The 16,516-nt window shown below is 43.9% G+C and overlaps 1 protein-coding gene across 2 annotated transcripts in view; it reads right to left on the bottom strand.

Moving 5' to 3' along the window:
- Nucleotides 1-16,516, bottom strand: part of LOC124628111 (rho guanine nucleotide exchange factor 26) — a 48,160-nt gene that overhangs the window by 18,169 nt on the left and 13,475 nt on the right. For both annotated transcript variants that reach the window (XM_053678171.1, XM_047155256.2), the window contains exons 5-10: nucleotides 15,551-15,607; nucleotides 14,135-14,295; nucleotides 5,727-5,879; nucleotides 4,534-4,663; nucleotides 2,575-2,649; nucleotides 2,395-2,484 (exon numbers count right to left, since the gene is read on the bottom strand). In XM_053678171.1, coding sequence (XP_053534146.1) covers nucleotides 2,395-2,484; nucleotides 2,575-2,649; nucleotides 4,534-4,663; nucleotides 5,727-5,879; nucleotides 14,135-14,295; nucleotides 15,551-15,607 — 666 coding nt within the window. The remainder of the gene's footprint in view (nucleotides 1-2,394; nucleotides 2,485-2,574; nucleotides 2,650-4,533; nucleotides 4,664-5,726; nucleotides 5,880-14,134; nucleotides 14,296-15,550; nucleotides 15,608-16,516) is intronic.

Below are 16,516 nucleotides of genomic sequence, written 5' to 3'. Positions count from 1 at the left end.
CATTAAAACCATTACAAAATGGTTTACATAAATGTAGTAGGACGTATCGAGGACGTAGATCCTTAATGGTATCCACTAGACGTAACAATGCCACCAATAGAAAGCGACAAATTACCAGTACAGCTTCAGAGGGAACATTGCAGTTTCCATTAAAACCAATACAATTCCCATTATAAGCATTAAAACCATTACAAAATGGTTTGCATAACTGTAGTAGGACGTATCGAGGACGTAGATCCTTAATGGTATCCACTAGACGTAACAATGCCACCAATAGAAAGCGACAAATTACCAGTACAGCTTCAGAGGGAACATTGCAGTTTCCATTAAAACCAATACAATTCCCATTATAAGCATTAAAACCATTACAAAATGGTTTGCGTTACACAGTAGGACGTATCGAGGACGTAGATCCTTAATGGTATCCACTAGACGTAACAATGCCACCAATAGAAAGCGACAAATTACCAGTAGATTCCCAAAGGGAACATTACAGTTTCCGTTAAAACCATTACAATCCCCAATAAAACCATTAAACATTCTATGAGGAAAATTCTCTGTTGTTGTTTTTTTTTCCTTTTCAGCAGGGAAGTCAAAGTCCGCGAAGACAAAGTGGACACGATGCGAAAGAAACGGCTACCACGAGCAAAAGCGTCCTTCACGTCGAAACTGCAAACGCTGCGGTTAAACCGTACCCTCGGCCCTGTCGCTAGGCGACTACGGAAACTGCGAGCGTAAACTACGTCTAAGACCGACAGACGCAGCTAGCACGTGCACGTCGGGTCTTGCGTACACGGACCCAGAGAGCGTGGGAAGAGGACAGAAAACGAGGGGGAACATGGACAGGAGAAGGACGCGTGATGTCAGTCTTGAGCGTTGAGAGTTGCAGTAAAATCCCTGCCAAAGTCCGTATTCCACTCACACACTTCAGAAACATAAACTACTTCTGCGCTCTTGACTTTAAGAGCGTACCATTTGTTTTTGTAGGAGTATTCGTGTAAAACTGACGCACACACACACACACACACGAGAGGAGAGGGTTTTTATTTCATTCCTCGCTCCAGGCCCCGAGACACGTGGGAACTCTTACAGCCTGTGCTGCTCGTCTGTTAGCGAGAGAGAACTGTCATCACGTGATTCGTCACGGCTGCGCAGCGGCAGCTTAGCGTTCGTCCGTTTTCTTTTTAGCCGTCCTGTTTTCTCTCCCGGACTCATCCTTCTCCTCTCTTCACCCCGTCTCTGACCCACTTGGCCTCCGTCCATGCGGTTATTCACCTTCTGCTGGTCTGATATCAGAGCCGGACACACTTATGAATCAGATTTTTCTGGATCAGACTTGATTTGGAAATGAAGAGACCGCTTGTATTGCATCGTTAAAACCCAGCGGTTGTGTCGAATTCTGTCGAGATGAACTATTAGGCATGTTTTCCATCCGTGCGTTTCCATCTATGTTAATCGGCAACAATGAACGTCGCGTGTTGGGGGAAAAGAAGAAGAAGAAAAAAGAAGCGAATGGTGCGCAAAAGATAGATATTCAGAAGGAAAAAAAAATCAGCGGTTTAGCAGACAATTTAAAAAAACTGCTAAGGGTCACGTTAAAAAAAAAAAGCTGTAAAAATATATATATATATTTACTTAATTAATTTAATAATTAATTAATTAATTTCAAAGAAAAACAGTAAATAAATAATAAGACAATCAAAAAAATTGAATCTATAAACAAACTTAAAAAAAAAAAAAAAGACAGTTTTTCTGAGTAACGTTTTAAATGTACACGCAGCCTACGCATCTTTCTCCACCTGCTCTGCCTTTTACTTCTAAAAATAATGTTTTTACAGGAGAATTTTTATCAGAAGCTCATTTAGTGTATTTAGAAGCTCTTTTAGTGGCACAAACGACGCGTGGTTCGAGTAGCGTGCGAGAATGTATGATGTAATCGGATTTCACGCCGCTGATCTAGCGTACAAACTTATTTGACTCGGACTTCGCTGGCGTCACGTCGTACCTTCGGATTGCGGAGACGCAGCTGTGGATCGGGCGGTGGAGCGGGTTTTCGGCTAACCGTAGGGTCGGCGGTTCGATTCCCGGCCCACGTGACGCCACATGCCGAAGTGTCCTTGGGCGAGACACTGAACCCCGAGTTCAGGGTCAATCCCGATGGCGAGTTAGCGCCTTGCGCGGCAGCTCTGCTACCACTGGAGTGCGAGTGTGTGTGTGAATGCGTGAATGAGAACCAGTGTAAAGCGCTTTGTAGAACCGCTAAGGTTAAAGACGCGCTATATAAGTGCAGAACGTTTAGCGTATTAGAGGGACGGCGATTTTTGTCCTTTTTTGTTTGTAAATATGTAACATGCTAGCCTGGCTGAAACAACGTAACTCTGGGTGTGGACTTACCTTAATCTTAAACTCCAGCTGAGAGTTGATGGTGTACATCATCTCAGTCCTTTCCATCGTACGAGCACCTTCATTACACTTCCGTACAAGCTGCGCACACACACACACACACACATTAACACTGCATTTACAATACCGCTGTATGCAGGAAGTGAGGTAACGCCGGCTGTCGCGTCTCACCTTGCTGACCGACTGAAGAGCTTTCTTGCACGCTTCGTACTGAGGAGAGTCTTTAGGTGTTTTCTGACAAATAGTCTGGTGAGGAAGACGACAATGTGTACAGGAATCAGATTCGGATTTATGGTTACACACTGTTTATGAAATGTGTTGCAAGAAGCTTCCAGAACAGACACCGCATCTCTCTCGCTCTCGCTCTCGCGTCATTTAAATTCCCAGGTCCAGAGAGGGAGAAAACCTAAACCAAACTTTCTCAGGCTCTTACAGTGAGACACTTTGATTCTGCCTCAGCTCAGGGGACACATAAGGAGAGAGGAAAGAGAGAGAGAGAGAGAGAGACATGAGATATGACGCCACAGGCTGAGAATTCTGAACGTAATCCAGACCATCTCTAATGTAACACGACCGCACGTCCTTCTTAATCAGGCACCAGGCATGGAAGAAAGGATAAGAAACAAAGACGGAAGGAAAGAAAGGAAGAAATCTAGGAACACGACGACTGCATGTGCTACGCGCGAATTTAAAGCGCATTGCATGCTGGGATTGAAATGACCTCAACACAACATCTCCCTCGTCTTCCTGGTCAAGTAAACCACGACAGGCGAGAAATGACGAGTGCGAGAGCAATAAAGAGGAGAGAAAGAAAAACATTCAGAAGGAGGGAGCGAGTAATTAATCTGCCGTGTTGCGTAAGAGCGACTTCTCCGGGTCTCGGCGTTACAAGGAGCCACGGGGACGGCAGCCGCTTCGTCCAAATTACTAACACCCTCCCAAAAACGATCGTCCGTGTACATGTGTGTGTCCTTGTCCTTAACCCTTTGTGAGGAAATGTCCTCGCCGTCACCCGGTCCTCACAAACATTAGCATGATTTAGCTACAGTGATCGAGCACATATAGTGAATAAGCAGCCATTTAAAGCTGGAAATAGAAAAAATAAATAAATAAAAAACATTCCAGTGTGGAGGCGAGTTGAAGATGGTGCACTTTCGGCTTGTAAGAAATGTAAAGTTCAGGGGGGGAAAAAAAATGAGCCGTCACTAGCCGATCGTGGGCGTCTGCGAGCTCATGTACAGTGGGGGTAATAAGTATCGAACACGTCGAGTGAATATATTTCCCATGACGCTGCTCACATGAAATTCTCACCAGACTTTGGTGTTAACTCAAGAAATCCGGAAATATAAAGAATTCACAACATTAAAATGCGTAAATGAAGTTATGCGTGATTAAGCGGAATGACACGGTCCACGATCCAGAGCATACAGTAAAGGAAACTCTCAATTGGTTACTGAGGGGAAAAAAAATCAAGGTGTCAGAACGGCCCAGTCGATCACCTGACTCCAATCCAATCCAATCGGAATGAGATTTAAAGACGATATGTTTAGAAGAACGGACCAAAATCACACCTGAATACTGCGGCGCGTTCGTTTCTTCACACGGGAAGCGTCTTGAAGCCGTCATTACTAACAAAGCCCTCTCCACTGAGTATTAAATACGTCTCGGTTAGCGTGTTCAATACTTTTTTCCCGTGTCATTCCACTTTACTACACATAAATCCATTTATGGATTTTTAAATGTTGTGAATTCTTTATATGTGTGGATTTCCTGAGGTAATATCTTGAGGTAATATTTATTTCCCCCGCTGTATGTGGAAGAGGGCAGATAGCGCTTTCCTCCGAGGGTCCAGCTGACGGGTAACGTAGCACGAGGCGCGATATAAAGACACGTGCTGGTTTCGTCTAACCGGCTGGTAGCTGCTGTGTGGTAGGAGAGAGCTGGCTGGTGGGTGGAAATAACAGACTGGGAGAAAAAGCGCCGGATGCTGTTAGTGCACTATATATGACGGGTGTTAGCAGGAGAACCATACTAGAGCTTAGGATTGGGTTGTGACCGTGGAGCATTGTGTAATGTGACTGTTCGTGTGTGAGGTGTGATATCTTTAAGGATAAAGAGAAAAGCACTTACATCCATGAGCAAAGGAAGCCTGGTGACTCTCTGCATGGGCAGAATCAGGAACGAGATCATGGGAAGGTTTCGGCAATCCGGGTGCGCTTCGATCCTGGACAGAACCTCCTTAAAGGTCGGGCTCTTGTTTCTGTAGAGAGTAGGGAGAAGATATATATATATATATAATATATATATTTATATATCTGTGTATGTAGAGAGAGATCTGATTAATGTCACTACTACGTGTAGTGTGTAGTACTCGTTTTGCTTCCGAGTCTGTCATTAACATGTGAACAGGGCTGATCCTTGCACACAAACCAAATCAAAAGGTCAAAGGTCAACATTACAGCAGAGTCACGGAAAGGTATTTAACATCAATCTTAGGAGGAGATAAAAGTGCCTGAATAATGGTGTGTGTGTGTGTGTGTGTGTGTGAGAGAGTGTGTGTTTACCTGGTAAACCAAAAGCCACGGCAGCTGTTAATCTTCTAGACTTCGATCTTATCAACAGAACGCACGGTTCCTCGACAACGATGTAGGGTTCTAGTATCACGGTTCACTAAGCCGCGCTTCAAACTGCGTACGTTTACTCAGAGTCGCGAGTTCGCTCCGGGAAATTTTTTCCAAGAATCGCGGTGTACGATTACAAGCCGGATGACGCGGAACTTTCCTTACAATCACGGCCTTCTCTGCATAGCAAAAGGGGCGGAGCCATACGAGAGAGAGAGCAGCGGTTTGTACGTTTCGAAATTGCCGAATCACAAAGCCGTTCCGCCTAAAAAAAAAAAAAAAAAAGGTGATGCGATGCAGATGTTTAGGGTATTGATTTTGGGGAACTATTGTGACATGACGTAGAACAGCGAGATGATTTATCATTTGACTTTAATGCAAATCTTTAGTCTGATTAAAAGGAATAAACACGTTACGACCCTAGTTTAATAACAGGAGCTGATGAATGAGTAGCTGCGTGTCCGGGACAAGCGGATTCCTGGCTTTTTATCCGTTAATACTCGGCAGACAAATAGATTCGACAAAATAAATAAACTGCTGATGCTGGCAAAATAAATGTTTTCATTAGGTAAGTCTGTTTAAACTTATCAGGCTTCACGGTGGTGCACCACACCCTGGTCCTGTGACTAGGGCGTGGGCTACATACTGCATACACTTTGCGTGTGTGTGTGTGTGTGTGTGTGAGGTTCTCTCCACACTCACGCTAATCTCTGGAATGTTCTCTGCTGGTACACTTCATTGGAGCAGTATGTCACGTAAGGTTCGAAGTTTGCCTGGGCGTGCCTGATCACAATATCGCTGATGTCATCGATCACGATGTTCTGCTGGTGTCTGTCCTCCAGTTCCTTAAAAAACCTGCAGGAGAGGAGAGCATAAGAGGACATCGCTACATCCCTAACATTCCACTTCCCTGACTCAGACATGGGTGATCCCTGCTTTAGTCAGCAGACTTGCATTAGTGCACGTGCACACACACACACACATGAAAAGACAGGAAGCTGTTCTAACACCTCTCTCCCTACGCCAACATCACACAAGAGGAAGTACCAAGAGTCCTGAAACGACCCAATATGGAACAAACGCACACGCACGCACACGCGCGCACACACACGGCTCTGTCCTGAATGGACACACAGATGTGCTGGTTTATGACTGAGTAATTCCACACGCCTTTCCCAAAGTCGTCAAACGGAGCGGAAGCATCTGTAGAGGAAACCTGTGTGACCTCAGATGCTACACTTCCTCCATTCAACTTCACTGACACTGACACACACACACACACACACACACACACACACACACACCTGCAGGTGAACCCAGAGGCTATTTCTGGACATGATGTCAGGAAGGAAGGAGGAAATACGGGATGTCACAGCTGGGGTCCTGACATCACAGCCTTCCTAAATAGTGTCCAAACCTTCTGCGGTTAACCAAAGGACAGAAGTTTACTGCAGGACTGCACGTATGTGTGTGTGTGTGTGTGTGTGTGTGTGTATTACATTAGTAGTGATATTTATAACGATTATAAATAGTATATGTAATGGTGTTGGCTTGGCAGTTAAGGCTCTGTGCTACTGACTGAAGTGTGCAGAGTTCACAGCCATTAAGCCTCTCTGCTCTGGGGTTTTCACATCATGGCTGACCCTGACCCCTGACCCCAGACCTCTGACCTCAGATGCCTGCCATGCTGCAATAGGCAAATGTAATGTACCAGTGCATATGTAGAATACTTGTAGAATGATTATTATTAGTAGTAATGTATTATTCAAGGAAAAAAAAAAGACCTGTGTGGCCGGGGGGTTGTGGGTGCTTTTGGGGCGACCCGATACCAAGTGGAGTTACTGTTAAGTTTTCCTATAACAGCATGTTCTCTTATATCATTGCAATTTGCCAACAATTCCAAATTTGCATTAATAATTATATATATATATATATATATATATATATATATATATATATATATATATATATATATATATATATATATACACACACACACACACATACATACACATATATATATAAATAAGTGGCAAAGACGGGTTAGCTTTCCACTATTAGCATTAGATTTAGTTCTGTGTTAAAAGAATGTTGAACATTTCAACTCTTGGAGATCATTAACATCCACATCACTGCTCAGCACGCTCAGCGCATGGACAGTGTGTGATCGAAACGCTACGGAAACACTACGGTCATGACCGTCACGCTGTGAGCAAAGTTCAGGAGATGGAACTACACTCTGTGTGTGTGTGTGTGTGTGTGTGTGCACGTGCTTGTGGTGATGGATTCATATCCATCATATCCAACCCTGCACTCACACACACACACACACACACACACACACACACACACACACACACACACACACACACACATACACAACTGTATAATTTATGACAGCTTTAAAACACACCTCATTCTGTATTTTGAAAATAGCTCACAGTCATGACGAATGAAGAATATTGTGAGCGTTTGTATGTGTATGTATGTGTGTGTGTGTGTGTGTGCGTGTGTGAGAGAGAGAGAGAGAGAGAGAGAGAGAGAGCGAGAGTGTGTGTGTATGTGTGTGTGTGCACGCCCCATGTAGATGTCATGAATCATCAGATGCAATATGAGCACTCATACTGGTGTTTGAGGTGTAACGCTGTCTCACACACACATGCACACACACACAATTGTACAATTTACGGTCACCTTAAAAACTCATTCCACATTCCATATATATATATATATATATTTAGAGAGAGAGAGAGAGAGAGAGAGAGAGTGTGTATGTGTGTATATGTTCATTTAAGCATACGTGTGTGTGTGTGTGTGTGTGTGTGTGTGTGTGTGTGTGCGCGCGTGTCGTAAAACTGACCCGCCTGTTCACAGGACACATCAGCTTGTACGAGCCTGACAGAACGTCCGGCTGCTACACACCAACAGGGTCGCGTTTGCCACGTGTACGAGATTCCAGAAGATTCCGTACCAACATTCCCGCCTTGTGGTATTTACAACTGCGGTATTCCAAAACATCTGTATTTTCTGATAGAGTTGTGAAGCAACATGGAAAACGTTTCTCAGTAGGACCCAATGCCTGGAAGTTAGCGGTTAGCGGTTAGCGCCGAGTGTAATTAGAGTGTAAATTTAACCAACAGATCTGAGGGAAACGTCAATATTCCTGACAGTTACGTCTTCTTTCTGCTTTCATACACCATTTGGACATATGATTCAACGGCTCAAATCGTTATCTCATGCTTCTATTTGTTCTTCTGTATCTTACAATATGAACTGTGAAAACATTCACAATGTCAGAGATCAGAAATTACTGACTGTTAAATAGTTACGTTCAAAAATATTCCTTAATGCGTTGGAAAAACGTGCACGGTTTACGTGCAGCTCATCGGGAACCCGTCACCACGATCTCGTTTTTCCGACATCCCGTGATGTCAGGTTTAAAGACGTAGTATTAGCACTCACAGTGTTGTTGTTGGCTAACTGACCACGTGTTAGTGTAACTAGCGTGCTATTTTAGCCATACGCAATGCTTTCTTTGCAATTTTATCGACAGTTCTGAGGTAAATGTTGACCTTCCCATTTGATTTATTGTGTTTTCGTTGTCAGTTTGACTAAAATACAGTCTATAAATAACTTCTACGGTACTTTGAGGCAGCATTTTTGCCTGTCACGGCTCATTATACTATAACTAATTAAAAAAAAAAAAAAAAAACTCAACCTAGTTACTCATTTAAGAACAAAAGGCATGTTTACCTTTAGCATTGTTGATATTTTGTCTATAAGGGGCATGTAGCTACTGCTAATGAGAAACATATGATTTAGAGTACATTTAGAGTAGTACTAGCTTCTTTAAGTTAGCTAATCAAGCTAACTTGCACTAGACGCAACACTCAAGAGGCACCGATGAACTCTACTTCCTACGTCCTTGCAAGTTTTCCTTCACGTACACGACAAGACAACTTGCTTGTCCTGCAAGTGAAGGAAAACGATACGAGCCGTGCGGCCCAATAAGTGTGACACACACACACACACACACACACACACAGCGGAACTCAACCCTGTACAGAGTAAAAACATGTTACTTTTGTGATCTATTTGGCGAACTGGGAATCACCAGGCAGCAAAATAAAATCTCGCCATCGTGATGAAAACAAACAACTCCGCGGGCGACAAACCCAGGCGAGCTGGTACGATGGTGAAGGCGGTTTCAGATTCTCACAACGCGTACACTGAGGCTTTTACGGCTGACGTTAAAAAACATTTACCGTATCGGCGCCATTCCATAAAAATGAAGTGAAACAGAGTATAACTGCTGACTCCGCCCCAGATCTAATCTACATTAACCGTTCACACACAGTAAGTCATGTACATTATGACAAATCCTCAGGTTCCCCAAGGTGTAATTATCAACACTGAGTAATTTAAGTCCGTCTTCCACCGTGTCTCTGACGCTCTGACTGAAACGATCGGTTTTCGTGTCCTTCCCCTTTAAGACTTCGATGGAGCCACCCACTGCTATGATTGGCTAACATCTTTGCCTATGAATCGATCATCAACGCACCACTGCCACAGCTGTATTCGGCGACTGAGCGCCAGTGGGTGGGGCCAACGGTGCGCTGATGCAAAAGTCTTGCTGTAGGGGCGGTCATATGCAAATGTATTTTGCCCGTGTGAGGTCACAGATTCTGCCACTCGGTTAAGTACTACTGCTAATTAGGGAAGAGTCACATCTGATGGTTTCTTTCTACTGTTTTCTTAATAACGAAAACAAACAAACAAACAAACAAACAAACTAGCTAAATAAAATAATGAGGTGAGCATACAGCGTGATCGGTGTTTAAGAGTTTCGATACAGATATTTCTGGGAGTATGTGATGTTCTCCTCAGTCAGGATGCATTATACTTTACTGGTGTAACACTCGCCGGCAGACGGCTTTTAACTTCACTACGAATACACAGCAATGCAGTAAAACATGACCTTAATGAGTCTGACCCCATTTCCTCATCCAAAACCTGTCTCTCTCTCTCTGTGTGTCTCTCACACTCTCTCAGGCACTCACTCACTCACACTCTCTGTCTCGCCCTCTCACACACACTCTCTCTCTCTTGCACTCGCACTCACTCACACTCTCTGTCTCTCCCCCTCACACACACTCTCTCACCTTCACACTCTCTCTCTCTCACACCCTCACACTCTCTCTCTCTTACACTCTCTCTCTCTCACACACCCTCACACTCTCTGTCTGTCTCTCTCACCCTCTCTGTCTGTCGCTCTCACTCTCTCTCTCACACACCTTCACACACTCTCTCTCTCTGTCGCTCTCACCTTCACACACACTCTCTCTCTCTCTCTCACACCCTCACACTCTCTCTCTCTTACACTCTCTCTCTCTCACACACCCTCACACTCTCTGTCTGTCTCTCTCACCCTCTCTGTCTGTCACTCTCACTCTCTCTCTCACACACCTTCACACACTCTCTCTCTCTGTCGCTCTCACCTTCACACACACTCTCTCTCTGTCGCTCTCGCTCTCACCCTCTCTCACACCTTCACGCACTCTCACACTCTCTCTCTGTCGCTCTCGCTCTCACCCTCTCTCACACCTTCACGCACTCTCACACTCTCTCTCTGTCGCTCTCGCTCTCACCCTCTCTCACACCTTCACGCACTCTCACACTCTCTCTCTGTCGCTCTCGCTCTCACCCTCTCTCACACCTTCACGCACTCTCACACTCTCTCTCTGTCGCTCTCGCTCTCACCCTCTCTCACACCTTCACGCACTCTCACACTCTCTCTCTGTCGCTCTCGCTCTCACCCTCTCTCACACCTTCACGCACTCTCACACTCTCTCTCTGTCGCTCTCGCTCTCACCCTCTCTCACACCTTCACGCACTCTCACACTCTCTCTCTGTCACTCTCACACTCTCTCACACCTTCACACACTCTCTCTCTTGCACTCTCTCACTCACCCTCACCCTCTCTCACTCTCTCTCTATCACTTTCACAAACTCTCACACTCTCTCTCTTGCACTCTCTCTCATTCACACACTCACCCTCACCCTCTCTAACTCACTCTGTCTCTCACTCTGTCTCTCACTCTGTCTCTCACTCTGTCTCTCACTCTGTCTCTCCCTCACACATGGCATTCCAGACTCCTGCTCTTGTCATGTACATGTCCATCTCTGAGAGAAGCGCGGGTGTGAGTGCTGTTGTTCAATCCTGCTCACTTCAGCATGAGAACATCTGAGGATGAATAAAAGGAGAACAGATCCAAGTGTGTTTCCTGTCTTTCTAGTGCTTATGTTACTAACTGATTTCCGGGGAATGGTGACCCAGGTGAACTACTCGAGATTTTTATGTTTCTTATGATTATAATTATTTATATATATATATATATATATATATATATATATATATATTTTTTTTTTTTTAAGTGAAAACGTATGGGGAAACAGTATGAATAAAACGTTTGAGGGGGAAAAAAAAAAAAAGGCTAGTGAAGTATCTACCTCGAGAAGACTCGAAGCTGGAAAGTGTAGCTCAGAACACGTGACAGGAAGACTGCGTGTTCAAATCCCAGAGCCGGTATAAAAAATACAAATGTTATTATAAAAAAAGAAAAAGCCACCGCTCAGGTCTTGAGCACAACTCTTCGAGGAAGTTGTGCAGCTATACGACGCGGTCGTGCCGGGTGACGGATTTACGAGCTGGACGGAGTAAATTTTAGGTGGATTTTGCGTAGAGATAAATCAGCTTCACGTCGTGTGTAATGTAGAAACTGGACGTGAAAATAAATCATCAGGTTTCCTCTGCATTCCCTCGCTTTCCTCTCAACTCATAAAAAAAAAAAAAAAACATGACAGTAAGTACACTGATGACTCTACATCAGGTATTGGCCATAAATACCTTATTTAAATTGAACGGGGGTATATTTTATCATATATTGTTGTAATTAATAGAACAAATGCAAAAATGGATTTAAAAAAAAAAAAAAATAATAATAATAATCCCTCGGTGCTCGGCTTGATGCTTGGATTGAATCCCGTCTCAAGGCAAGTCAATGGAAATAGACATAATGTTCCCGGACATGTGACACTGTGAATAATTCTTTGTGCTTCAAAGGAACAATAACAGAACATAAACAAAGAGATTAATCATAATGGAACAGACTGAATTTACGCAAGTCTAGTGATGCAACTGAAGACGTTAATAGCAGAAATGCCCCCAGACTATAAAACCAGTTTTGTGGGCGCGTTTACAGAAAGCAGATCGGGATCGTTTCTTCGCTAGAACTGTGACAGCTCCAGTGATCCTCCAGCTCGTTTCTTTCCATTCACCCAGTTCTGATTGCCAGCTTCATGCACATGACCCCAAAAATGTGACTAATATACATCATTTCTCAAATTCATCTAAGATATTACAGTAATTCTCTTCATTGAAAAAACAGATGGCGTTTGGGCCGCTAGCCCGCTCGGCGTCGGGGGTTTCGCGTTAGTTCCAGCGCCAGAGGTTTAATGAATCCCTGCTTTAACGTCAGGATATGGGAGAGCACTCGGGTTTTTAGAGATCACATGATTTCCAGTTGAGTGCTGTTATTTCCCACAGATAATTCTGTCTCTCTCTCTCTCTCTCTCTCTCTTGCTCCCTGTCTGTTATTTCCCACAGATAGAATGAAATCACTGACTGTCTCCCAAACACAATCTCAATCCTGTCGTTCTCCACAGAGGTCAATGGGTCATTCAACAGAGCATCAGTGCGTGTACGAACGTATCGTAGGGTTATAGTTCACTTGATATTGAGGACTTCCACTTTCACTACCATTTACCAAGACTAAACCGAGGCAGGATATGGTATCTCATGTCCACAAGATGAAAGATCAACCCGTTAGACTACTAGGTTCTGGACGTGACCCCAATCTCGACTCGTTCAGCTCAACTCTAAGTCACGTCGGCGTCCTCAAAACGAATGGAAATTAAGCCACAGCACACAGATGGAAGAAAACAGGACAGTGACAAACCGTCCCGCTTTCCTCTCACCAAACCCACGTCACGTGTCGCCGGAAATCAATTAATAGGATTTCTGTGGAAGATCGCTGTGAGCTACGCCCCAAAACTCATGCCTAGACTAGAATGAAAACGCGAGCGCTTTCTGAAGTGACGGCTGACATGACCGACAGGCGAGAGGTGACGCCTCCTTGTCCTGAGTGGATGGAGGTCGGTGGTCCATCGTTGTTTCACAGAGACCGGAGTTTCTTCTGCACGTGGCCGGACTGTGAGGACAACTTCGCCAAATATCACAAACCTGTCTTTTAGAACGAGTCTGTGGTATTTCTAAGAAACATGCACGCACACGCACACTATCACGACCGGGAGTGTAAACATTATTTTATGTTTATGTTATCTTATCTCGCTCCGAGGTCACAGTGTGTGATTATGACACGTTTTTGCTCGAACTCCAGCGAGTGTAGCGTAATCGGCTTCGGATAGGCTGCAGATACAGAACCGAAGATCTATTAAATACTTCATTCATGTAATGATTACTAAATAGATTCATGAAAATCCAATGATTTTTGAATGACAGCATGTGCATGTGTGTGTGTGTGTGTGTGTGGGGGGGGGGGGGGGGGGGGTTGTTCCTGTTCTTCTTCCTGTCGTTGTTTTTTTTTAATCTAAGTTTTTAATCCTAGTCTTAGATTATGTGGAACATCCTCCATTCAAGCCCTCGTGTAAGCCGTTACTATAGAAACGCCTTGATATAAACCTGCTGCGTTATTGTCAGGGCTGCCGTTATAGAAAATGCATCGGAAATTAACCTTCCGACCAATCAGAATCCAGCACTAAATACAACAGCACTAAATAATCTTCAGCACTGTAAACCGAGTCGTTCTGTACCAGGGGTTAAGAATCGGGAGAAATCTTAAAGCGGGTGAATAAACAGTGGGACACCGTGTTCAGACCTGCTCCTACATGACTGAACCGTTGGGTAACCAATCACAGGTTTGCATCAGACTCATCAGTACATTTAACACCCTCAAGCCAAACACACACACGCAAACAAACTCGAACTACAGCGAGTAGTTCCCTCAAACCGAAGGGAAGGATGGTCTTACTTTTTACTGGCCTCACACACATCCACGATGTTGGAGAAGAGGTGGTGGTGGTCCGTCTTGGTCATGGTGTCGCTGAGCTCTGGCGAGTCCTTGAACAGGCGGGCGAGGATCATGAGACTGTGCAGGTAGCTGTGCTCGGACGAGATCACCTCGAATATGGCCTGAGAGACACATGACAGCGGCGATACTTAACGTAACGGTGATGACACCGTTCAGCTACGTACACAGTCTAACAAACACTAACCTGCACTAACATGCTCTAGGGAATTACTTACTTAACCAGAAGGAACTTCATGTTCATGTCTAAAAACAAAGTTTTCACCTTTTAACTTTTTTTTTTAACCTCTGACACTGGAGACTCCTTCCATAAATAAAATCTCTCTACGGACAATATATTTAGAATTGAGTTACACATCATGAGGATTTTGCACACATCTGTATTCACACCTCAGATGTAACTACAGACTAATGCGCTATTCAGAAGTTATTAACCTGCAGCGGTTTTCATACAGGTCCCCGTGAATGCACCGTTACTATAGAAACCGATAACGTATTAGAACGTGTGCGTTAAAATAAACCTGTGGCTTGCTTTGCAATCGAAACGACCGTCAAAGCTGCTGTGATGAGAAATTAATCGACACCCGCCGACGACCAATCAGAACCGAGACTTCAGCAGCACATTGACATGTACAGTACCAGGACTTCTGATGATCACGAGATTCATTTCTTCCATATGACTCAGACACACGGCAGGCATTTTAAACCAATCAGATCGGATCTTGACGTCGGGCCTTGTTACATTTCACACGGTATTAACACTGCTAGATAATTATATTTCTGGAACAGACTCCACCCTTCCAGTGAAGTGCTGCATTTAAAAGAACATCCAGCGAGAAACAAATTAACAAACAAAAAACGTTTACGTTTCCCAGGAACGCTGACAGCTCTGATGGGAAAAGCCAAAACACGACAATGCTACCGGCGATAATGTCGCAATGTTTAATCATGCAGCGTGTAACAATGCTATAGACGTTAACGTACAGTACTTGGATATGAGAAGCGCTATCCGTTATGTCTATATTAGGGTGTGTTTATTAGGCAGTAGGACGCTAAGTTTATTTATCAGCCCTAATGTTTACACTAAGTATGATTGATGGGTTTAATACACATATCTCAAATGGACAGAGGTCACTAAGTGAATGCTGGAGAGACACTCCAGCACACTCACACTCACACACACACACATATACACATGTAATACATTCTTGTATCAGGTTGGTCTTAAGAGGTCTCCAACAAAAACCAGCTGTTCAAAGTGGTATGTTCCAATGCACTCAGAGAAAGAGGGGGATGGATGACGAGAAAGAAGAACAAAAAGGTAGAAGGCTATAAAAAGGAAGAAGAGCAGCACATTACCTCTTGTCTCTTGCGTTCCTCTTGGCTCAGCCGGTCACACGCTCCACTTTTCCTAACCTGGAAGACACCAGAGTGACCAGGATGAAGCACGGAGCTGAACTCTGACTAGAACAAGATCATATTTGACTTCAGACAGTCAAGATGCCTAATGCTAGCTAGCATGTTAGCACTTGGCTTTAATTACAGCTAAACAGTTAGCCAAATATTAGCCAGCATACCGGTTTACACAGCAAACCTGGCTAAATACTGCATACACAGTATACACAGCAAGCTAATGTCAGCTAGCTTGTTAGGACCTGGTTTAAATGACATGATTAGCCAAACATAAGTCTGAGATTGCTCATGTTAGCTTGTTAGCGCTTGGCTTTAATTACATTATATAATACTTGGCTACCTAGCGTTAGCGTGATCATCTTTGCCTAACTACTAAGTAAGAAAGAAGCATTTGGTTTGGTGTGCTGTTCTAGGAAGAAAAAAAAAACCCAAAACAATCAAAGATGGAGTGGTGGTGTGAGGCGACAAGGCTACTGTTACCAGCCCGAAGCTCGTTCTTTTCCGATAACCGTCTGCCTGAAGTGTTTGATTCCTCTCTTACTATATCAGTTTTACCAGTGACTGCGATTTTTTTTGTAATTAAAGAATTCCTGTGCGTTTCCACGGAAAAGCTGCCGTTATAGAAATGAATGAATCAGGTTCGACAAAGTCAGATAGCTAGCTACTTCCTGTAGCTGCTGCAGTGCTGTGCTAGCTAGCATCGCTAACGTACCTACACTAGGACAGGCAATTTGATTCTATTTAGCGATTTTACAGATATTTTGCTTAAAAAAGGTAAAGAAAAACAAAAAACACACAATTACAGAGATGTGCAAGTCTAAGTGAGAGAACTAAGGAGGAGGGAAAGGCAGAGAGAAACTTTTAAAGGGAGTAAATAATATAGCTCATGAGGAAACTAAGAACTAAAGGGGA

Source organism: Ictalurus punctatus, chromosome 4, assembly GCF_001660625.3.
Source record: "Ictalurus punctatus breed USDA103 chromosome 4, Coco_2.0, whole genome shotgun sequence".
In the NCBI taxonomy this organism is placed as follows: domain Eukaryota; kingdom Metazoa; phylum Chordata; class Actinopteri; order Siluriformes; family Ictaluridae; genus Ictalurus; species Ictalurus punctatus.
This window is presented reverse-complemented; position numbering and strand designations above follow the sequence as displayed.